The 23,946-nt window shown below is 41.2% G+C and overlaps 1 protein-coding gene across 3 annotated transcripts in view; it reads left to right on the forward strand.

Annotated features, from left to right (window-relative positions):
• The first annotated feature begins 306 nt into the window (after positions 1 to 306).
• The window catches only part of CD99 (CD99 molecule (Xg blood group)), a 28,783-nt gene continuing 5,143 nt past the window's right edge, over positions 307 to 23,946 (forward strand). The window contains exons 1-8 of one of the 3 annotated variants that reach the window (XM_014250816.2): positions 307 to 480; positions 18,263 to 18,301; positions 18,627 to 18,677; positions 20,086 to 20,127; positions 20,303 to 20,335; positions 21,690 to 21,761; positions 23,105 to 23,149; positions 23,655 to 23,765. In XM_014250816.2, coding sequence (XP_014106291.1) covers positions 420 to 480; positions 18,263 to 18,301; positions 18,627 to 18,677; positions 20,086 to 20,127; positions 20,303 to 20,335; positions 21,690 to 21,761; positions 23,105 to 23,149; positions 23,655 to 23,765 — 454 coding nt within the window. In that variant the 5' untranslated portion in view covers positions 307 to 419. The remainder of the gene's footprint in view (positions 481 to 18,262; positions 18,302 to 18,626; positions 18,678 to 20,085; positions 20,128 to 20,302; positions 20,336 to 21,689; positions 21,762 to 23,104; positions 23,150 to 23,654; positions 23,766 to 23,946) is intronic. The other 2 variants (XM_088051859.1, XM_014250825.2) reach the window with 2 other exon arrangements.

The raw sequence follows: 23,946 nt of genomic DNA on the forward strand, positions 1-23,946 counted from the left end.
GGAAAAACAATGGAAGGGAGTGCGTGGCTTAAGGGAAGGCAGCGGTACTTGAGCATTCATGTCTGCTATTAAAACCTGGGACCAGAGTTTAAGCCCCGTAGTCTCCTTTCAGAGCCCCGTTCGGTTCGCAAGCAGGCTGCACGGCAGCGGACAGGGCTCAACAGCACGACGAAGCCCCACTCCTTCATCTCGGCCCACAGTGAAAGCTCACCTCCCGGCTTCAGCCGACAGGTCCCAGAACTATTCCGCCGCCGCAGCTGGAAGGAGGGGCCCCGGGGCGCGGCGACCGGAGCGCGCTGGGGCGGTGGCCCGGCCCCGGCGCGGTGCCGCCCTTGCCGCCGCTGGAAGAGCTGCGGCGGTACGGGGAGTGGCTGTCAGGCAGCGGGTGCTGTGTGTCTGGGTTTGTGGGGTAGGCAGCCATGAGGCGGTGGACGCTCCTTCTCTTGCCGGTGCTCCTCGCCGTCCTGATCTCCGTCAGAGGTGAGGAGGGGTGGGAGTTGAGGAGCGCTCCTCTGCCCTGAGCCCCTGGGGCGGGGGCCGAGGGCTGCCGCTCTGCACGGAGCCGGGGCAGCAGGGCGGGTCGGCGGAGCGGTCCCTGACTAGCCGTGTCCCTCTGTCTGCCCAGACCGGGGAAACAGCGCTCTCTCCTTCCAGCCTTTTTTATTTGTATTCTTTTTTTCTACTTCTTCTTTCTTCTCATTTAACTCGCTGGAAAAGTATTCCTGACTTTTCTGCCCGCCTTCCGCACTGGAAACGGACTGATTTATGATTTGCGGTGAATACGTGGTCCTCCCCCGCCCCAGTTGGGCCCTTGAGTGCAGGGTTGTTCTCGAAGAAGATTCGAAGGGGGTTTCGGGTGCTGGGGAGCTCGGCTGGAGCACAGCTTCCATTTTAGGAAAGAGAGCGGAGTTCCGGCAGTCCCAGGACAGCGGATAGTTGCTCACCAGAAAGTCTGCCGTCACACGACAGTCTTTAAAAAATAATTATGGCAAAACCACAGAATGAAACACAATAGTATGTTTTCTGATAAGCTTCTCGTTGCTTCAGTGTGTATCAGGGACGATTTTCCTGAACCCTGATCAAAAAAGTCTGTATGTAATAGCACGTTGGTATTTGGTCAAAAGAAACATTTGGGGGTGGAGAAAGTAGCAAAGTCCCCAGTACCACGTTTTTATTCTTTTCCAGGCGGAGGACTGCTGAACTGGAATATGCAGTCCAAACTGTCATTTCCCATTTATATGACTTGGTTTTAAGACATTTCTTTCTTCTTGTACTATGTTAATAAGCATGCTTGCTGCTGTGCCTAGATTGTTCTTTTTTCTTTCAGGTACTTTGTAAAAACAACACCTCAAATCTTAAATATCTACCTCTTCACTGTGGAAGAGAAGGAAAAATACATGTTCCTAATGTTGACTGGAAGCTGTAGATAGTGCACACATGATGCCTGATAAGCAGTTTGACAGCAAGGCTGCTTGAAATTTAGTTCTGCTGTGGTCCTATTGTGGTCTTGATTGGTAGGTTAGAAGAGTTGAGCTCTTTGAAAAATAGTACAATTTTAGAGAAATTTTGCTTTAAAACTGACAGATGACTTAGGCTGCTTACATTTATCATCTTACTACTTGTGTGAAAAATTTTCTGTGAGCAGTCCCAGTGGTTGTGGACAAGGAGATCTTTGCTGTGGTGCTCTTAACAACTGGAAGTATTTAGGGCCATTGAGAAACAGTCTTCCTAAACTTTTTGCCAGGAAGTGTGGAGATGAAAAGAGATGTCTGGATTGTGCTTTACTGGAGGGAAGGAGCACAAGTGTCTCTAGGGGTTTTGTTTTGAATTCTGAGGAAAATGATACCACATTTTAAACAGTTTGCTTTTAGAAAGCTAGTTAATTTATACGTGTATTGGTTAATGTCAATAATTCAGCCTGAGTAGATAGGTTATAATTAGTTTGGACACTTTTTCCTTAAACAAAATGTGTAAGAATTTGAGAAATGCTGAGATTGTCAGCGTGGAGAGGGCGGGGCCCTCCAGGGGAATTTCAGATTTGTGCTCATGCAATCTTAAATGACAAAAGCAAAACCTCAGTTATATGCTTTTGAAAAACTTAATTTCACTGTTGGTGGGCTGTCTGTAGTCAGAAGTTACAGAACTGCTACAGAAAGTTAAGGGTCTTGCTTTATCAGCAGTTCAGCTGTCATGGAGCTGTGTGGAGGTGACTGGGACTGTCTGCTTTCATGATTCAAGCAGAAGCATCTGTGCTCTGGACTAATAACTTCTTATGGGATCATCCATTTTAGGCACAGGAAAGTTGCTAGTGTTAAATCAATATTCAATATATCAACAAGGATCTGAATGTATTATTAAGCAAGGGTGAACTGTGTTATTTGAGCTTGCTTAGAGCTCACAGTTTTAACATCAAAGCTGCTATTTAAGGGTTGTCCTGTGTGCCAAGTATGAACTCTGCCAGTCTGGCAAAGCTGGAATTTAGATACTGTTGGGGCTGTATCCATAAGAAGACTGAATGTGAGTTTTTCTATCATCAGTTTCTATAGGCAGTCTGGCAACATGCCCCTGCTGAGGAGTGGGATCTCTGTTTCTCTTCTTCCTTTTTTTTGGTCTGGTGCCCATCGAGGCCTGTACTAAGATGATTCAGCTTGATAAATCAGCAAATGACTAATCTGCATTGAGTTTGCTCTGCGGAGTGTTTGATGGGTGTTCCTGCCAGCACAAGGGAGTGGCTGGCCTAGCATGGGATAGTGGAAGTGAGGTGGAAACAAGGGAGGAAAGGGCAGAAGGCTTCCTGCTGTGGCTGGCTGTGTCACCCATTCTTATACCTGCAAAATCATCAGGTTTGCCCAGTGTCTAATTTGAGGCATGTGGTTTTCAAAATACAATGCAAATAAAAAGCATTAGGCAGCATGACTTCTGTACAATGTGTATGAAGACCACAGCAGAAAAATCAAACAAAATTCCTTGCATGATACTCCATGCATGGACTTGATGATCTTAGAGGTCTAAACCAATCTCAATGAGTCTCAGTAATTCTGCACATGATGAACAGCAAAATACTGCTGCATTCACATACAAGGCCCAGAAGTCTCCTTTATCTACTGTAGAAAATAAAAAGCTGTTTGCTTACTGAGGATCTAGAGTTCGGACTGGGATATATGGTTTAAGTATCTGTTGCAAGAATTGGGAAGAGCTTGAATTGAAACACAATTTCCAAAAGGACACCCAGAGGTGAGCAAAATACAGGCTGGAAAATGAGGTATCCATGTTGTAAGATCAGTAGCCTGGCATGAAGTGCAGGTGGAGATTCCTTCTTTCTAAGACCTCTGTAACTAGAGGGTCCTGAGCAAGGGAAGGAAACACTTGTGCTCCTGACTTCTTGTCAAGGCAACTCAGAGTTGAGAGGGATGACTAGTTGGATGAAAGATGGTGAAATGATACTGTCTGTAATCCAGTAGATGGAGCTTTCAGCTGGGACAGGGAGGTGCTGCAGGGACTCCTGGAGACTGAACTCTAGCATTGTTTGCCTTTTAAATCTGATTTTTAAAACCCAAACAAAACAAATAATAAGCCAGCAAACCATCACATAGTTTTCATTTGAACAATTTCAGTAGCAGCGCTAGAGTGGCATACATGGTAGCATGAACTTTAAAAATGAAGTACTTAATTCTCCATCTTTCTATTTTCTCTAATGTGAAACGACTAATAGTTTTTTAATGTGTTATATAAAATGGCCACTGCACTGTTATATCAAAATTATGTCACTGCAACTGTCCTTAAGTTTTCCTTAAGCTTCAACTGTTAGTTGTAGTGATTTAACTTGGCAAGAGTTAAGTGTGACTCAGCCTACTGCCATCAAACCAAGACCAGTATTTTCCTGATGTTACTCTGGTTCATATGTTTGGGTCTCCTGTGCTTGAGACTCTTGCCTGCTTTAACTCTTGTTGTCTTGTACTGCAATCACCTTGAATTTCATCAGGTGTCAGCTGTGTTAGAAAATGCAATGATAAGAGTAATAATTGGTTAAGATCATTTTGACAGAAGCATTCCACTTTCTTCTAGCCTTATGCAAACTGCTTTTGCATGCTCTGGCACAGGAACCTGCTCTTTGGAGTCTAGTAAAAATGTTTTGAGAGAGTGTTATGAGCAAAACACTTATACAGTCTCAACTCATGGAACCTTTACTTAAATTAGCTTACTGTCAATTAATGCCAACTTCTAATCATGGGTTTGAGAACTGAGAGAAAAAAATTGATCCATCAAACCCTAAAGGACCTCCCTCTTCCCTTCTTTAATTCTAAGCCCAAACAACCCTACCCACTCTATCTCAGCTTCCCTGGTTTTCACTGCAGGTTGTGCTCAGCCCATCTTCTGCTCCTTTGCTGGGATAACATGCAGAGCAAGAAGGTTGTAATGAGCTTAATGGTGTCTTTCTGCTGCTGCTTCTTGCTGATCTTCCTCTACTTCTCTTTGCTCTTCAGTGTCCCACCCACTATGAAGGTCACTTATGGTCCCTCAGGGCTGCCCCTGTTCTGTCATGGGTAGCCCTGGTGTGAGTGGCCATGCTCCCTCAGGGAGTACTTTGCCACAGTACCTCCAGGAGGTCTCCTGTTGGCATGGAACCTCTACTGCCCAGAGCACATCTACAGCCACATGTTCCCTCTGCAGTCTCCCTCTGTGAGTCTCTCAAGCCATGTCTTCCTGTGTCTTCTGTCCCTGTTGGCTGACTCTTTATGTGTGCTCCAACAAGAATACTCTGTGCTCCTGAGACCAGTTGAAGGTTTGGTGTTGTTGGGGTTTAGGATTTTTCTTCTTTCTTTCTCTCATGGAATTTTGTCCCATCTGTCACTAAGAAACCGTAACGACTGATAAACTTAAGAGAGAGGAAAGAAGTTTCCACAGGAAGGGTGTAGCTGGCTACTCTCTTAGCTGAGCGATTTCTCTTGGAGGGGCAGAGCTACCACGAGAATTGAGCTGGGGAAAAAGGGGGCTAGAACAGCTCTTAGCCCTCTTGCTCTCTCGACTTTGGAGGAGGATGGTCGAGCCGCTGCTTGGTGGGGGAATTCGCCCAGCCCGGCTCTATTTTCTCCTGCCATGGGTGCGCCTTTGCTCAGGAGAGGAGCCATTGAACCGGGACCTTACTGTCACCCTGCCTCACTGGAATGGACCTTTGCCATCTGCTCGGATGCTTCAGGGGAAAAAACTAAGACCCCAACGCTCTGCCCCTTCCCGGAGGGTGTGTCTCCCTGGCTGCATGCGGCAGCTGCTGCGGAGGAGCCCGCCTGCCGCTGCCCAGCCCTGCTGCTTTCCGCTGCTGCCTCGGGCTTTTTTGCTGCTCTCTAACCCACACCCCCCTTCCTGCTGGGACACCCCATAGCCCCTGAAACAGCTGCGGCGTTTTTGCTACCTCTTGCTCACCTACCCCGGGTGAGTCCGCCCTGCCGCTCCAGCGGCAGCTCCGGGGTTCCTGCAGGCCCGTTTCGCCGTGCAGCCCATCCGCCCTCACGGCGTGAGGGAGCCCGCGGCACAGCGCCCCCTGCCGGCCGGGCCCGGAGCTGCAGCCAGGGGAAATGCCCGCGGCCGGGAAGGGTCGCTGGCTCCTGCTCTGCTTGCGGCCGCTGCCGCTGCGGTTGTTTGTCTTGTTATACGCACTCATACCAGCAAAGAACTGTTACTCCTTTCCCCATATCTTTGCCTGTAATCTCCTTCATTTCAGAGTTATAATAATTCAGAGGGAAGGGGGCCATATTCTCCATTCCAAGGGAGGTTCCCACCTCCCTTGGCAGATATCTGTCTTCCAAACCAAGACAGGTGTGCACTAGCGGTGTCAGTGCCACCGTGACATGACTGTAAGTGGCACAGGACAGTTCATGGCCTCTTCCCAGACATGGCAGCCTGCTGGTGAAACCCTGCCGAATTCTTTCATTGACCAATGCAATAGAACCACGGTATGGTTTGGGTTGGTAGAGACCTTAAAATTGGAATCATCTGCTATGGGCCTGGACACCTTCCATGAGACCACATTGCTCAAAGCCCCATCCAACCTGAACATTTCCAGGAATGGATCATCCATGCAACATGTTCTTGAGCAACATGTAGCCAGGAATTGTTTGGACATAAACCTTCAAATACCTACATCTTGTGTCTCCAAAACACATGGTATGGTTTTGAAGTAAATTAAGACTATTTATGGTCTTAACAGCGCATATATAATTTTTTTATCATTCTTTCAAAGGCTGCCTGGTAGGTAATTCCTGGTCCTCAAGTGATAAGGACTTCTTCCTTAGGGATTTCAATTGTTGCAGGAGGATAGACACAACCTTGTGTCCTAATTCTGATGTCCGAGGGGCTGGCTGGTACTTTATCACCCAGTTGAAATTGTGATAAATGGCTTTTTGTGGGAGTGCTATGATGAGTTCCTACATTTGTATTAACTGGCTCTCCCCCAGCTTCATAGAGTTGAGATACCCTTTTCCTGGAGTGCCGTTTCAAGTGAGATGTACAGTTCTACCTTTCCAGATGCCAAGGGATTAGAAGGAATATGATACGCTTGCTCTGCTCCACAATCTTCCCTTCATTCTTCGACAGCTGTGCTTTTGAAATGATTACTGCTAAGACTAGGCAAGGCTGTATTCCATCATGCCAACACAGTCATATATTGCACCTAGGATGCCACCTATATTATCTTTCCAAGGAGAAAGTCTTGTATGACTTTGCTGCTGCACAGACTGGTGTTGTAAAGATAAAGGGGGCTGATCTACTTGCCAGGCTTCTTCAAACTTCCCTTTCTCCCATGACATTTACTGTTTCAACATTCATACTTTTTATGCATGTCCTTTTGTTCCACTGATTTCACACAGCTTGATTGCTTGCACTATGGCTTCCTGAGACAAGTCTAAGATGTGTTTTCTTCCTCAGTACATGAGCAGAAATTTCATGGACCTACCTAGCTAAAAATAGCTTTACTTTGTGCCCACACCATAAGCCTCTCTGGCTAACTGCTGAGCATGGTTACTATGCTTCTTAAATGACCTTTGAATTCAGGTATTCTTATTTACATCACGTGTTCACATAGATGTTTCTCTGAGTAGCTGTTGTGTTACTTTCCATTCTTCTGATGCTGAAAATGTTTTCCTCACTGCTGCTAATTAAAACGACACCAGGCTTTGAGCCATTTCTGTACTACATTGTTGAGCACTCAGGAGGCTGTGTATACATATTCTCAGGGCCACTGAGGCTCCCAAACATGTTCTAAGGTGAAAAAAGGCCATTACTTCTGCAAATTCATGGCAGCCTCTTCAGCATATAACATGTCGTACACTGGGGCATTTTATAGCCTGAGGAGTTCAGCCTTCATGCTGGCTTCAGATTAATCATTCAGGTTGGGGAAAAGACAAAGATTACGTGGTGCTCATTACTTAGTACTGTTTTGATGGTTTTTCCTTCAATTAATATATCGTCAATACAGTAGAAAAATTCTTGAACCTTTGTGGATGATGCCATGGAAGATGGTAGGGCTGCGTTCCTACCCCTTTTAACAGCCAATTCCAGATATATTGCACACCATTTCAAGTGAAGGCGAACCCAAAGCTAGTGTTTGGAAGGTTGCTTGGTATCATACAAGGTAGTTTTAGTTTATTTTTGATTTTAAAAAAAAATTGTTTCTCTGTATGTTTGTAAATTTTAGTCTGGGAAAGATTTCCCAGGTCGCTGCAGAAAATTTGTTCCATCCTTTTCAACAGTTTTCACCTGTTGAAAATAAATGCAGTGATAATCATCACAATTTCCTTTTAAACTGGTTTAGTCTCTGCATTTGATATGACTGTGAAGCCCAGAATAATAAGATCCAGAGTATTTTTTACAAAGGTTTCCAAGAAGTCATAAGGCAAATTCCTGTGAAAGTCCAAGAACTTATTCCTTTGTGGTATAAGGCCTGTTTATAGTAGTTTTCCTAAATCTGAACAGGTATTTTAGATGTAGAACAGTGTCTTTAAAATCTATAGTTGTCATGCCAAATGCAGGAGTAATTCAAACATGTTTTGGGAAAAAGATCATTTTGAAGAAAAACATTTATATTTTAAGTTGGGTCTGATCACACAACGTCATTGGCTGCATGACAAATGCATTTGGTTTACTCTGTGTACATTTTCATCACTTGTGAAGTGTCCACATGCTATAAACATCTAAAAATGACATCCTTACTTGTAAAAGGAGGGCCTCTTGACTGGGGCAATGGTTAGTTAAATGCAGATGTTAATTCTGCTCTACTTTTCTCATAGCTTGCATCCTGTAAAACTCCCATTGGATCTCTTCTTGCTTCCAAATTTTTCACAGGAAATAGTATCCATTTCTTGATGTCAGTAAAGTATCCACAAAGCTCATTTCACTCTGAGCCCAAGAGTTTTAATCATGGTACAATCAAACTTTGTTTTTAGGATAGCAGTTGTTCTTTCATCGGTTAAAAATTAAACTCAATATACAAGTTAATCTTTCCATGAAATAGAAGATCTTTTTGATTAAACACCTGTCAATTTAATTGGTAAAAATCTGATTTTAATTATAAAATTGTCTCTGCATGTTTTTTTGCTTAACCACAAAAAAATGTTGCTTGTATATTTTCTGTTTGTGAAGAAATCTAACATAAAATGAAAAATATTTAAACTCTGATATTTCCAGGAGATCCAAATGATGTTAGTAGGTTACTGTTTTTATAACTGACACAAAAATATTGCACTCTAAACCTTATTTTTCTGGAAAAAGTGCAGAAAAAGTATTTAGACTTATATTTTGCCACCACTTTTTTTCATTCCCTGTGATTTGGAGCAGAAGAGTAATCTATGGGAAGAGGACAGGAACTAGTGGTGATAGTAGCAGTAGTAGAATGGGATGTGGTAAATAAAAGGTGAGGCAAATGTGTTGGGTACTATACAGTGATTATTAGAGCTGATGCTATTGTTGGACAAACTAGACAGCTCTAGAGTCACACAAGTCCTTGTTAAATTTAGAAACAAGAAAAAGAAAAAAGTTTCAGGATAAGCTTTGGGGGAGGAGCTTGGAGAAGCCTAGGAAGAAAGATTTTAGATAAGGCTGCATTTTTCTACATTTTATATCATTATCTTTCAATCTACTGATTCTTCCCTCACCTCCAGCTACCCATACTTGTCTGTATTTTTTCTCTTCAACACCAGAAATGCCTTCCTGCCTACTCTGTGTTTCTCATTCCATCCTGGATGTCAGGTAACTTGCAATTGGATCCCAAATTCAGTAGTTACTTCACCATCTATCCCCTGCTCTCTCCCTCCCCAAATGTGGCAAAAAGTTATTGAGACATCTCTTTTTCACCTCAGAGCTGTCACTGTTTGTCTTAGCCAGCAACTTTGTAATCTGATTTACAATATTCGTCTCCACCATTCTCATAAAAAACTTTTGGTTTTCCTTTTTTTTAATTTTGCCTTCTGTGAAAGTCAGCTCTTTTCTTTGTATACTAAGCAGAGATGTGGACCTTTTTTCCCCAGACTATAGGCAGGACTTGTGATTCTGAAGCTTGTGGCTGTAGTGAGCTGATAACTCTCTGCATCCAGATTTCTTCCTCTCTCTCTTCTTCCTCTTCCCTGCTGCTGTTACTTCTACTCCTATCCCTTTGTATCTTTGTCTCTGGCTCTTTGCCAGTCCTATATCCTGCCACAGCTCCTGCAGTTGGCAATTCTTACCTGCTCTGCATCCATTCCCATTGCTTTCCTGTGGTGTTCTATGAAATCATTAAATTTCTAATAAATGAGTAAATTCATAGTGCAAACTGAAGTCTGGCATGTGTAATGGCAGCCTAACACTGGAACATAAAATCTAATTTGATTTTAGGAGGTGTCACAGAATCATAGTGAAGATGAAAATAATTTTTAGAGTGGACATGGAGAAGTCTTGTTAAAGGTTTTGTCTAAATATAACAGTAGTACTTTCACAAGATCCACTTGAACTGGAAATGCTTGCAGTTCCACTGTGAGCACATTCCAGCTGTTTTGCAGGGCACATGAACACACTGAAACTACTAAGAACATAGTCTTGGTGCAAAAGGGAAGACTTGCCTTTTTTCTCAAGTACTGAAGGATAGGAAGTTAAAAGGAAAACCTCTCAACCTTTTTTTAAATAAGGAACAAAACTTAAATCATGTTTCTGGCTTGCCATATATTTGTGCCAACTCCTGTGATTCAAATCATTGCAAACACTATACTGAGTCTGGTTTCCTCAACCCACACCTTCCCCACAGGAAACCCTCATCATAAAACCCAAAGTCGTCCTCCTTCTTTTAGTACAAGAGGTTGTAGCTCATTTCAAGTACATTAATTGAAAAGCCTGAAGAGTCATTTTAGCCATAACTGAACAAGCCACAAAGAAAATAGAGTCTGGAAAAACAAGATCAATTTTACATAAATTTTACTGTTCAGTTAATGTTTCTGGTTAGATTAAAGATTTTGTTTGAATTTTACTACTAGGATACAAACTGTATTGAATTAGTAAGAATTGTGGAGAGGAAGGTAAAAGAAACAAGCTGTGAAATTGTCATCTTACAAGTATCAGCAGACAGGGTTTCTGCTTACTATGAATCTTCATTTCAGTGTGCTGCAATAAAACAGCAGTATTGATCTGGCTCTGTATGCATTGAACATGTGGAGATGGTACTCTCTGCAGGAAACAACTTGCCTCAAAGCACATGTTACAAACCAGTTTAACACAGAAGACTGAAAGAAACTAAACCTCTGCGAATAAAATGGATTGGACCCAGAAAGGTTAAGAAATACCAGAAAAATATAATTAAAACCAAGCAAGGTTAGATGCTAAAAAAAAAGATATATTTTATTTAATAGTAAAAGAGGCAAAGAAAGAAAGAGAGAGAGAGAAAAGTAGGTGTGTAGGGCGGGTTCGGGGACAGGGAGAGAATGGGAGGTCTTTGGCAAACCATATCACCCTTCTGGGGGCCCCAGCAATGTCTTATCACTCTGCTCCACCTGGTCTTCTTGGTGGTGAGGGTTCCCTGCCATGACACCATGCAAAAAAGTCTACAATCCCATGGATTAATACATGTTTGGGCCAGGTGGGAGTGCCCATGTGCCTCTGAGGGGGACTAGGTTTGACACTGCCCCGTGCCACACTGTGGATCTGTTACAACATCTGCAGTGCTCTGGTGCAGGGTCTGGGGACCCCTTGGGTTTGCGTTTGACGGGCCATGGCAGCCCCTTCTGCTGTGGACAGGCTTTTCCCTGGGTGAAGGGGCCCCTCAGCTGGGCTCCTTTGCACAGAGGATGGGAATTCAGTGCCTCTGAAAGCTTGGAAGCTTTTTTAATTTTAAGGAGAAGATCTGCGATCTGTGGCTTTTCTATTTGATGTTGTTTTGCCACTGAGTGCTATCACCAAACATCTCAGCTGCAGTTTGAAGGGAAAGTGGTCACATCCATTACAGGCATGAAGAATTACAAACTGTAAGAAATAAACCAGACTGCAGTAGACAACTCATCCCTGGTTGGGCTGTGATTAACATGTCATATATTTGCTTTTATTCTCGCTGCTGGATTGAAAGGACTCACAGGAGTCCTTAGTTTTGCATAGTTCTCTTTTACCCCTTCTTATAAGCAGCCCAGCATTTGGCAGGACTGTTGCCATCATGTTATTTTTCTAGCTTTGCAACTGACTCAGTTTTTCTGTGTGCTTTCTGCTGATTTAGAGCTATTCATTCTGTCCTCTCATTCCTATGTCAAATCCTCCCTTGAAAAACTGTTTATAGTGTGTAAAAGCTCTAAGAGCTCCATTGTATTTTCCTACTTTCTATACCTTAAAGTGGCAACAAAAGTTGCCTAGCCCACGGGACACTTTTAAGCAAGCAAAATTCCCCAAACTGTGCTTCAAAATATGAGGTTTTTTTTCTTTTCAAAGTGCCTTATTTTACCATGTTTTGTTAAAAAAACCCTCTTGTTACTCATTATTTAAATAAATAATTTTGAGTAAAAATATGGCCTTGTAGGCATTTCAAAAATATTATGTTTCCATTTTTGAACAGAAGAAACAGTAATTCAAATATTAAACAAGTCTAAAAACTCTTTGCTAGCAGTCAGATCAGGAAAAGAGTAGGCCAGTGCTATTTATATACTGTGTTTTTAAGATAGGTGCAAATAAAGTAACTTTTCAGGAAAGCAGCTTTTGTATGACTATACAAAAAACAAATACAATCATTACTAGGCTTGTCTTATGCATCTCTTTGAAGAAGAAATAAATATTTTTATTGGTTACAGCAGAGATCTAGCTGATTTTATTCCCAAAGGTTGCATTAGTGAATGCTCCAGATGCACGGAAAGCAGACACTCCCGCAGATGTAAAAAATTATCTTTGCTTTTTTTTTTGTCTGATTTGCAGCTATTATTCATGTTTGGGGCATAGTTCTTTTAGGTAGGAAGGGGTTTCATTTGCTAAACAGAATTTTATGCAAAGTTTTTTGTTTTCTCTTGTTCTGCAGAGAAACCAAACTTGAAAAGCAGCATCGATAGGTGGGTACAGGGTTTGAAAAAAGCAGTGGGATTTAATTTCATGAGACTTTGGGCAGGGCTAATTACAAATGGGAGTATCAGCATTGCTTGGCATAGAGATCTTGCCTGCAAACCTCTGCAATGACTGAGAGGAAAGAATCCAGTTTTAAGTACTTCCAATAGCTGCCTACCTGTGTGTACTTTACATGTTCCAGGATCTCCATTTAAAGCCTTGAGTGATACAGTCCTTATAGTAAGATATGGAGAACCAAGTCACCCTCCTCACAGATTTTCTAAAATTAAACTACCCCTCTTGGTTTTGCCTGCATAGGACATTCAAGAAAATAATAGTCTGAATGTGAGCTGAGCAGTAGAAGTCTTCTATTCTAGGTAACTAATGCTGATGGGGCAAAACCTGGATTGAAGTCAAGTGCTGGTAAGCATAAAAACAATTGGAAGGGATGCACTGTCTATATTCTCTTATTCAAAGTGTTTCTTGAGCAAGTTCCAATGTGTTGGCCTTTTTGCATTTTCTACAGCTTTTCTTATGGTTAAGTGTTGAATATTTCTAATCCTTGTGTTTTCGGTCCTCTGAGAAGAAGGAGCACAAGACACAGGAGTATAAATTCCAGTTATCCAGTTTCATTCTGGAAGTTGGAGAAGCTGCTTTTTGCCTGGTTGCCTGCATGCTGCCTGTGTGGGTACCAATATCCTTGTCCTGCAAGAGGGCTGCCAGACCTCGTGTACACTCTACAGACATGAAAGGCCTGTTTGAGCTCAAGATTTTTGCATAGGTCACAAAAATAAGGGGCTAAGGAGCACAACAGACACAAGCTTGACAGTCACAGACCATATGAAATTTAACAAGAGCAAGTGCCAGGTTCCATGCCTGGGATGGGATAAGCCTGGTTCTCTGTACAAACTGGAGGACAGGAAGCTGGAAAGCAGCCTGCAGAAGGGGACCTGGGGGGTTGGGTTGATGGCAAGTTGAACATGAGTCAACAGTCTGGCAGGCAAAGAGACCACTTGTGCCCTGGGGTGCATCAAGAACAGCAGTGGTGGCTGCTCGAGGGAGGGGGGGAGCTGATTGTCCCACTCTGTTCTGCTCGAGTCCTTGTGTGCAGTTTTAGGTGCCCCAAAGCAATAAAGAGATCAAACTATTAAGAGTGTGCCCAAGATGGTGAAAGGCCTCAAGGGTAAAACTTACTGGTAGTGTCTGAGGTCACTTGGTTTGCTCAGCCTGGAGAAGAAAAGGCTGAGGGCTGACCACACAACAGCCTTCAGCTTCTTCAAGGGGGAGAAGCAGAGGGGCATGTGCTGTTCTCTCTCTGATTACCTCCAAAAGGACATAAGGAAGTGGAATGAAGCTGCCTCAGAGGAAGTTCAGATTGGACATGAGGAGAGAGTTGTTGGCCACTGGAACAAACAGGAAGGAATTGGGCATGGAACCAAGTCTGACAGTTCAAGGAATGTCTGAATAAGGCTCTTCTCCATATGGTTTATTTATAGTTAGTCCTGTGAGGAGCAGGGTGTTGGGCTTGGTGATCCTTACGGGTCCCTTCTAACTGGAGATATTCTGTGATGGTAAGTCAGCCACTGATGGATTAGCAGATAATGTCCAGCTGTGGGATGGAGACAAGATGACCACTGTCACCTGTTTCATAGGCCTACAACTGGAAGACCTGTTGCAACATTCAGGTCTGTGGGTACCCTGTGGTGTGCAAGGCCCTAGGGAGAGAAGGAGGGAAGGAAGCAGAAGAGCCCTGGAATTTTTAGGAAAACAGAATTGAGGCAATCTATTGCTCAAGTCAGAAAGGTACTTTTATAACATTCATCACAAATCTCCTTTCTTGGTGTGTCATCTAGTACATGTGACTAATGGAGAAACTTTCCAAAGTTCCTGTTGCCTTCTGCAGTGGAATGTGAATATGACTAATTTAATACTGTAGCAGGAAGCAACTGGGAGCAGTGAGAAGTCTTTGCAAAGATCTTTGCACTCTTCTTTGCTTGGATCTCTTGAATACCCTCTAGTTCTTCAGCTATTCAAAGCCTATATTTGCTCTTTTTGTTTTACATATTGTTTTCCCACACAGCTAACACAAACTATGTTGGTTACAAGGGACGGCCTGAAGATCTGTCTCTTGAGATCCAGGTATTTGAGCTACAGACATGAAAAGAAAATAGTGCAGACACTTCTGAAGTATTCTTGAATCTGCTCATGCCCTTAGGGGCTAGAAATACCTGCTGTATTGTTTTTCACATGCAATACAATATCTGCTTTATTTGTAAATATCTTTGTTTAGACTAAGAAAATGTTCATAAGCTTAGTTGCTCTGGGTGTTCCTTAAATCTGTAGGGAGTGCAGCATATTCTTGCTGAATTTTCCTTCTTGGACCCTGATAGTACCTTCGTTCTAGTTCTGTAGCCTTATCTCTTGTTTTCTAATTCTTTTTTTTCCTGGAACCAGCTGAATCATACTGAGATATTCTCCCTTTAGACTAAGTCACTGAAGCTCTACTTTAGTTGGACCTACTCATAGCAAAAGTGGAGTGAGTGCATTTATAAAATTAACTGCTTTAAAGACATAGGAAGGTTTGTCATGAACAGTGGAGAAACACCTTTCTTTGCTGGAAAAGCTGACTTCCAGCACCTTAGAGTGCAGATTATTGTAATGAGTTCTTTAAGCTAAGTTTAGACATTTTTTGCTACTTTATCTCAAAACAGTAATATATATGAGGAACCTGATATCTTGCTGCATGGTTGGAAAGCAAAATTTTGGGTTCAGAATAAAAATTCCAGTCAATAAATTATGGGGTTTTTTTTATTGTATTGACTCTCAAACTTGTTTATTTCTCTGTCAAAGCATTTTTTACATGAGCTTGGCAGTCAGCAATCTCATCCTAAATTATTTCTCTGTGAAGCTTATATGCAAAATCCCCTAAAAGAGCAGTATCACTGAAAACACACCCTTTTACAAAGGTTTCCTCTTCTTGAGGGAAACCACTGCAGCTGAAGCCATTCAGAGTTCCTGGACTAAGTTTCATGCTGGAAATGCTTTATATAGCCTATTTTCTGATCCAGGTAAAATTTCAGCTTCACCAAAGCATAAAGTTGAGTGTATGGGCTTGTTTTTCCATCTGCCTGAAAGGAAACAGGACTCTTGAAATATACACAAACCAGTGTAATGTTCCTTGTGTTGGTGATACACCTTTGGCTTTGAGACAGATGGCATTTACAGCCTCCTCTGGCTGCTACTCTGGGAGAGTGTTTTGAGGAGTGTGCATTTTCAACAGATTCCTCTGCCTGCCCTCTTGGAGTTAGACTACCAAATTCTGATCAGGTCCTGTCTTAGGCATGCTTCCCAGGGGACTGTAGCCTGAGAGATGCATGTACCTGAGAACACAGGCAAGATAGAATTCGGGTTTGAGGAACAACTATGGAAATGCCTGTTAAAATTTCTTATTAGGGTTTTGGCCTTTTTTTGCCTGTCAGTATGCAGGTTTCTTGGTGTTGTTAGCGTTCAGGAGCACATAATCACGGAATGATTATATGAAGGTGCTTTGTTAAGAGCTCTGGGTGTCAGGGGTACACATACCCAAATCTGACCTGCCTTGGTTTTGAGCTGAACATGTTTTATACTCTGTCGTTATATAACTTACATGTTAATTATTAAACTTACATTGTTCTATTGTATACATTGATTTTACCCAAGCATGGTTTACTCGTGATCCCCCTCAAACCCCTAACATAGTTTTTCATGATTCTTTAAACAGTAATTGTATCTAATCACATCTAACAATTGTATCATTTATCATAGACTGACTACACAGGTGCAGTTTCACATGATCTTAGCAAGCACAAGGCCTAACATTTCCCAGGGCCTACTTTTAACACTTTTCCCAGGGCTTGCCAAGCCTAACTTTCTTTCTAACTCTCCAAATCTCTATGATTTTAAAATCTTTTACTATCAGTGTAGTCTAACCAAAGGAGTAACCTCAGAAGTAACTGGTATTTGTGTCTTAGCACCTGCTAATTTTACAGAGGTTTATAAAATTGTATTGCAAGTTGATGTAGACTTCAGATAAATGGCCTGCAAATATTTTGCATTCTGTGAAGTAGTTTCTCGTGATCTAACACAGCTTGTAGTCTCCACCTGAAATAAGGAACACCAAGTAAAATATCTTCTTGCTTTCTATTCAAGATCTATACCTACTTGTTTTATCCAGGAGATTTTAAATGTGTTTTGCTTGTGCACTACAGTAAAGCCACCAATTGCCTCTGTTTCCATGAAAGAGCCTGTCACAGACGAGGCAGGCCTGTGTCCTTACTGGACTATGAGTAAGGTGGGTTTAGTTCAAATGTTACAGTATGGGGATCACTTCTTAGACTTCAGATTTCAGTTTCTGCTGTAGCAGTTCAGTTGGCCAGAGTGCACACTTTTTTTTATTCCATTCAGGTTGCTTCCCTATTTAAAAAAAAAAAAAAAGTCACCAGGTATATAAGCATCCATCATGCCTTGCCTGGTATTAGACTCATGACTTGTCTTAACTTGGTCTGTCACGTAAGTCAAAGATGCGTGTGGTTTAATTTTGATGTTAGTTTTTATTCCTCTCTTCAGACTTTGCAGTAGCTGGTTCTGATGCCTCTTTGGTGGTTACGTTCTTAGAGGAAAAGCCAAACACATAAATGTTTTATGCATGTATCTTCTGAATTAAGGTAGTTTCTGTCTGGAAATAATTTGTGCTCTGGCTGGCTTGATACTCAGTAGGTAGAAAAAGTCTTCCAGCTTCTATGGAGCTGAAGCGATATATTTGAATGACTTTCTCTTGAATAGCTGATACCTACTTTCAGGCCTTTTTCTTATTCCGTGCCTCAGTGAAAGTAGGGATGATGAAAAATTAGAAACACCCCAAGCAGTTTTTTTAGCTATCAACTTACCTTACAAGCCTCTGCTGCTGAGATCACACCGCTACATTCGTGCTGTGAAACCAGTTTGTGTCATTGTATTGAGTTGGTGTGTTTGCAGTTAGCTGGGTAAGCAGCAGTAGCTCTAGCAACCACCTTAATACAGCAAGAGACAGTGTTCTTTTCCTAAGGACTGAAAATAGAATCTAATCTGCCTGGAGTGGAGGCCCCGTAGTGATGCCAGCTACATTTAACTGTGTTTTAGGAGGTTGAAAAGGCTGCTCAAAATCATATGTGCTAATATCTTAACTTCATACTGGTAACCCTAGTTAGGGGGACATGCAGGTCTTATAAACCCATGAAAATTAATTTTTAATGCCAAGATATTAACTCCATTACATAACTTTAATGTGCTCCAAGGCTTTTCTTCACACTCCTGTCTTGTATGTTCTCATGCATTGGAGCTGTCCCCCAGCTTATTTTGTTGTTCAGTGGAAAGAAGGGTGGGAAAGAATATGCTGTGGATGGCACTAAGAAATCATACAATATCAGTGGCAAAAATAAAGTGTGTTATTGGCTTCAGGAATGTATGTTCCAATCCTTCAGGTCATTTCTATAGAGCCAATTTTTAGTGTGGTTCTTTTTTTTTTCCTGGAAAGACATATAGATAGTGACCTGGAAGAATGTCTGTCTTTAACCCTTAATCAAAATATTCTTCAAGATTGACTCAGGAAGCAGAAAACATCTCTCAAGATTGATCACAGACAAGTTTATGACTTTATTGAATATTTGGTTTGAGTAAGGAAAAGCAGTGTCCTTACTGTTTCTTTTATCTTCTACAGGCCAAGGTGACTTCTCCTTAGAAGATGCATTATTCGAAGGTAGGCAGAAAAACTGTGGCTGCTCTTTTGACTTATTTCTAAGTATTACTGCATGGCCAAGCATGACAGCTTTGCTACATATGGTTTTTTTAAACCTCAGTGGAACAATTCAGCCATATGTTTGTCAAGATGTTGACCACATAGAACTCAAATTTATCTTTTGAAGACTTAAAGTTGAGGCAAAATTGTCTTGCTGTATAGATTTGATCTTGTGCATTTTGTTGTATAGACATGTACTTAGGTTTGTCCTTGGTCCTTCATGTAGCTTCTGAACAGTGTGTTAAGTAGTATTTAATTATTTTTTTCCCCATACCATATCTGACAGGAAGTACAAAGAAGCCTATTGTAACTCAGAAGACACCATCATCAGATCCAGGTGAGATCTAATTGGCTTGTAACACCTCTTACTGTAAAATCAAGTGTAGTGTACATACCAATTTGAGATCCTGAATTTTTCAAGTCAGTGAGGTATATTTCTATAAAAAAAAAACCAGTTCCCTAACAGCAAAAGGATTTCTTCATTTTGGATACTGCTCTCAGAAATGTGTTTTGTGATTTTGCAAGATTAAAAACCCTGCAAGAATCCCCTCTGTTGGCTTTCAGTATACATGTTTGGTACTTGCTCACCTTGAGCTGGCCCTTGACAGGTCCCATCACCTCCAAAAGCAGCGAGTCACTTGGCAGGTAATGTCTGGTAGCTCTGTGGGGTTTTTCTGTGAGTCACTGATGACTGAGCATGCTTTTATTTTTGGAGAAAACATTGTGAGGACCATTTTGTTTAAAAAATAGTCTAAGACTACCTCAGTTTTTTGCATTAAAACTTCCCTTCTTTCTTTGTAGATGATTTTGACTTACTCCATGCTCATGATTCTGGGAAGTATCATATTTTCCTGGGTACTGCTCAAATGTACCTGGTGCAATGTCTATCCATCCTTTATGACCTAAGTATAAGGCACTGAGTTGATTAAGCTAGCAGACTATCAATAAAAATAATTAAAGCCTAGTTATGTTTGTTAATATTAAGGATCTGAATCATCAAAACTGTAGGAATTGCAATAATTTCTTAGGCAGTTTCTACTTGTCTCATTGCTATTTTTTCACTAGGTGGCACTAACTCCATAAACTATTACTTCTGGAAGTAAATGTTAGTTTCAAAATAATCTCTCCCATTTCAGGAAGTATTTTTTCATAGCACAAGGAAACATTAATCAGTTATAAATAATTTGAAGGAAAGTACTCTTTCTAGTGTGAAGGCTGTGACAAAGATGTAGAGAGATAATTTCTCTTGTTTTCCTATTTTCTGGCAAGCCGAATGAAGTGTCATTGTGGGGACCATATGTCTAGTTCTATTCTATGAACTTTGTTTTTCAAGTGAGGTATCAAGCATTATATTTGGTTAAAACCTGGTAATTTAAAAAAAAAACCAAACAAACAGCCAAGTAATCTGTACCTGGTAGAAAAATTTAAAGTTCAGCCTTTGAAATCAGATGTGCATATTAAAATGCTGCAAAAGACTTAATGAGTTTTTTTGTGTATGTTCCATCCTAGCAAGGATATGACATGCTGGTTAATGTAGCAGGAAAACTATTAGTGGCATTAAAACACAGTGTTTAGCTAAAATAACCAAAGAAACATAGCATTAGTTAATGAAAGGAAAATTACATAGGGAAGTTTTGATACAATATTTAGGTCAGATCATCTTTCAAGGTTACTACATGCTTTGCTTTTGGTTTCTTCACACTAGTAATTTTGTTCCATTTATTCCAACACTTATTTGTCTACAGATGATCCCAAGCCACAACCTCCTGCAAATCCTAGAGACACTGGTAAGACTGATCTAACAGGAATTTCTGAACAGCAAAAGAGTGTTTGTTAATCTCTCCTAGTCCCTTTGAACATTACTGTACTATAGTCCGGTTTTGTTATCTTAACATTTTCTTTTGTGTTTTTGTGTTTTTTTGTTTTGTTTTTTTTTCTCCTAAATCTCTCTTCTGTGATTAGATAACCCCAAGCAAGATCGACCTAAAGGCTCTGGTAAGGCTTCTAGCACAAACTTCTGATTTTACTGTGTCAGTTACACTGCTAATAATTGATCCTTGATAATTGCCTGCTATGTATGTCAGGTGTGGCGTACATCAAACACGGAAGTTTGAGAAAAAGTTGTCTTGCAAATAGGCTTTGCACAAGTCTTCAGATTCCATAACAAACCTGTTAAGTCACTTTCACTTAAAAACAGGATGATGTGGGGAAGAGGCAGGATGGGACAGTGTGTGTGTGTGTCTGGGGCAGTGCTGTTCTTGGCTGCCTTTGGTGAAGCACCCATATATTGGATTGAATTCTTCCTTTACAAACTGAATCCCTTCTAGTCATGCTCAAAAGTAAGTAGCAACTGCCTGTGATCTTTATTCTCAAAGGATCAAAATTAAAGCTCCAAGTTAAAGGGTTGCTTCATTTTTTTAATTTAAAGGCGCCATCAAGAAATACAAATATTTGTGTTTGAAAGATAGGTTTAAAATACATGTCCTTCCCTCTACCTTTAGAGGTCCTTTCCATCTTTGCCTAACCCAGAATGAAACAGCTTCAGATGGGTGCAGGTGTGATGATGCCATTATTCACAAACATGGTAGTAAAGAGCCCTGGAATGCAAGCCTCAGTTCTTGTTCTTTCACCAGACTGATTTGCAGCAGGTACTTGAATTTAAGTCTTGCATGCCTCAGTACAGTGCCTTTGGTACCCAACTAAAACATCCTCTGATGCAATATTTTTAGTTTTTCTGCCTGAAACACATTTGCTTTGTGTGAACTAAATATTCATTTGGCAGCAGAGGGAAGGAGGAGAAGGTGCCATGAGGGAGACAGGAAAGCTCCACGGGGTAGGGTTTAGTGGAAATGGAGAGGGACTACTTCAGTGTCCTGCAATACATCAGAGAAAGGAAGTACATATGGACTGTTTGTGACTTAAAGACCCAACTCTGAAGAATCATTCTCAATTGCAGCCTTAAAAGTAAATGGTCCTTTTCTGTCCACGTTCTTTCTTTGCTTTTGCAGTACAGTGAGATTTGGGCTATTAGAGTTAAGCGGCTTATAGCGCTCCTTGCTTGCATAGCCTGATTTGTGCAGTACTACCTGCTCTTGGACACTGACTTCTCTCAGTTGTTCAGGAAGTCCAGAGAAAGGAGCTCTGCTGTCAAGCTGTGTAGTGCTGAGCTGAAGGGACTTGACATCGTGAGGGGTTGTAAAAAGTTAAATATTGTGACTCTGGTGCTGAGCCTAAAATCGCCACAAATTCAGTTGAATGGTCTTGAGAAAATTTCCATGCTATTATATGCCTTGGTGTGTCTTATTCACTGAACTTGAAACATGGCAATGTTATTTGCATTACTTTATAGACACATTTGATGATTCTGATCTATTGGATGGCAATTCCCCAAAAGGAGGAAGTGATGGCAGTGGCAGCAATGGTAAGATAGCAGGTTGTGCTTCATATTGTTTCTATGGCTATCTGAGCTTTTGATTAGAGCTTGCTCACAAGCTGGTTAGACATGCTCCAATTTGTAACACATCTGGTTCTGGTATCTGAAACTTAAGAGCATACTTTCAAGTTCAAAAGTAATATGCTCTGTCTCTGCCGAAAAAAAAAAAAGCCCCAAATATTTAAGAGGCAAAACTGGTCTAGAGCAAAAATTTTCAGTGATTTTTACTGTTACACTAAGAAAGATGGCTTCTAAAACTGAAATGTGAATGCAGTACTTATTTCAAAATTAACCATAAATACAGTTTTTAAGGTCATTCAAGTGCTATTTTTGATCTTCTATGACATACTCTCAGTGTCTTTTAGTGCTTGTAGTCGGGAAGTCTAGGAGTGGGCCAGAAGAGGGTCCACCTTGTGTTCTCGAGGATTTCCTTTGTCCCACAGGATGAACTGATCTTTTCACTTCCAAGTGATGCTTTGTCCTCACTTCTTTACTGTGGTGGTGGTGATAGGATAGGTGAGAGGTGAGGAAGTGAGAAGTTGTGGATGCTCCATCCCTGGAAATGTTCAAGACCAGGTTGGAAGGAGCTCTGAGCAACCTGGTTTAGTGGAAGGTGTCCCTGCCTGTGGGAGGTTTGAAGCTCAGTGATGGCTAAGGTCCCTAAGGTCCTTTTCCCACCATATGATTCTATACTCTGAGCAGTATAAAACCTGATTTTCACAGCTTGACAAACTTTTGTTGGCAATTTGCTATGTCTAATTGGTGAGTTGCTGCAATTTTACTATTTCCAGATCAGAGTTAGTTTAAGTATCTTGATGAGGTTTGGGATGTGCTAACTCTCTGGAGAGTTGTCCTAGATAGAGATTACTGGTGCCGCTTTCTTTGGTAGCTTTCCCTTTCCAAGGTTCCTTTGGGGCAGTACTTGAAAATTGGAAGGGGCAAGAAACATCTGTGGAGACTTGTGTGGTGGTTTCATCTGCACAGGCTCCTGCCTCAGTGTTACGAGTTGCACATGACAGATAGAGTTAGTAAATTGAATTAGTAAATTAGTAAATTGAAATTGTATGAGTTCTCTGTGGTGGTGCACAGGCTTATTAAACCAGATTTCACAAATGTTATGAGCTCATTTTGTAGAAGTGCTGAGCACTCAAGGCTGGAGTTGGCACTGCTCTGAGCCATGGTTTGAAAAACAGAAAGTTTCAGTGCCAATTTAGCACTGTACGGATGTAATAGATGGTTTGTAATTTTGCATAATTAATTGACAAAACATTTGTCAATGGATGAGTGTTCTTTAGACATATAAAATGTAAACTTTCCATTCATTTTTACAGAGCGAAAGGGCCCAACTCCAAAAACTGACCAAGAAGAGGGTAAATGCATGAATTTGTGTGTATGATGGTGTTTGGATGTATGAAGCTTGTTTTCTCGGGGTTTCTGGTTGCTAATCTTCTGCTAGAATGGTCACTACTGGGAGTGGGTTACAATTAAAAAGCTTGTGCAATCTGGAATTCTGCTGTTAAGCTCTGCTTCCTCAGTGCTTTAACATTTCTGTGTTACAAATGACTCCTAAGTGTTAAGGTCTCAGAGATGCTGGTGAAGGGGTTGCATGCATACAGAGTAGATATGGCTATGAAAGGGTTGCTTTTTTAATTAGTAGAATTTAAAACAGGCATGGTTAAGTTCCTTAACAATGGACATTGCTAAGAAATCAGTGGTTATAAATGAGAGGATTCCCTTTTCATTATGCACAGAGTTATTACAATTTCATGTAATTTCAGTTTAATGGTTTTTGGAAGTGTTCACAGGGTTTATTTTGAGATGATACTTTGACATGGCTTTCAGTTCTGAAAAATGCATACAAACGTCTCTGGGTTTTTTTAGCTTCTCCAGGAGCAATAGCTGGAATTGTAAGTGCTGTGGGTGCTGCTCTAATTGGAACAGTATCTAGCTTCATTGCTTACCAGAAGAAGAAACTCTGTTTCAAGCAAAGTGGTAAGAATTCCAAATTAGTTTTGTTTCCTACTGTCTAAAGAGAGGCATTTTTGTATTTATATGTGGGCTATAAATTGATCCTCTGCATAAAGTAGTTGTAATAGCTCAGTGAATTTATGTTCACGGGGAGTAACCTTTCCTGCTAGTCATCTAAGACTGAAGAATTCTTTGCCCAAAAATT

This window comes from Pseudopodoces humilis, chromosome 2 (genome assembly GCF_049639895.1).
Source record: "Pseudopodoces humilis isolate 2021_Gansu_Grassland_sample_001 chromosome 2, ASM4963989v1, whole genome shotgun sequence".
In the NCBI taxonomy this organism is placed as follows: domain Eukaryota; kingdom Metazoa; phylum Chordata; class Aves; order Passeriformes; family Paridae; genus Pseudopodoces; species Pseudopodoces humilis.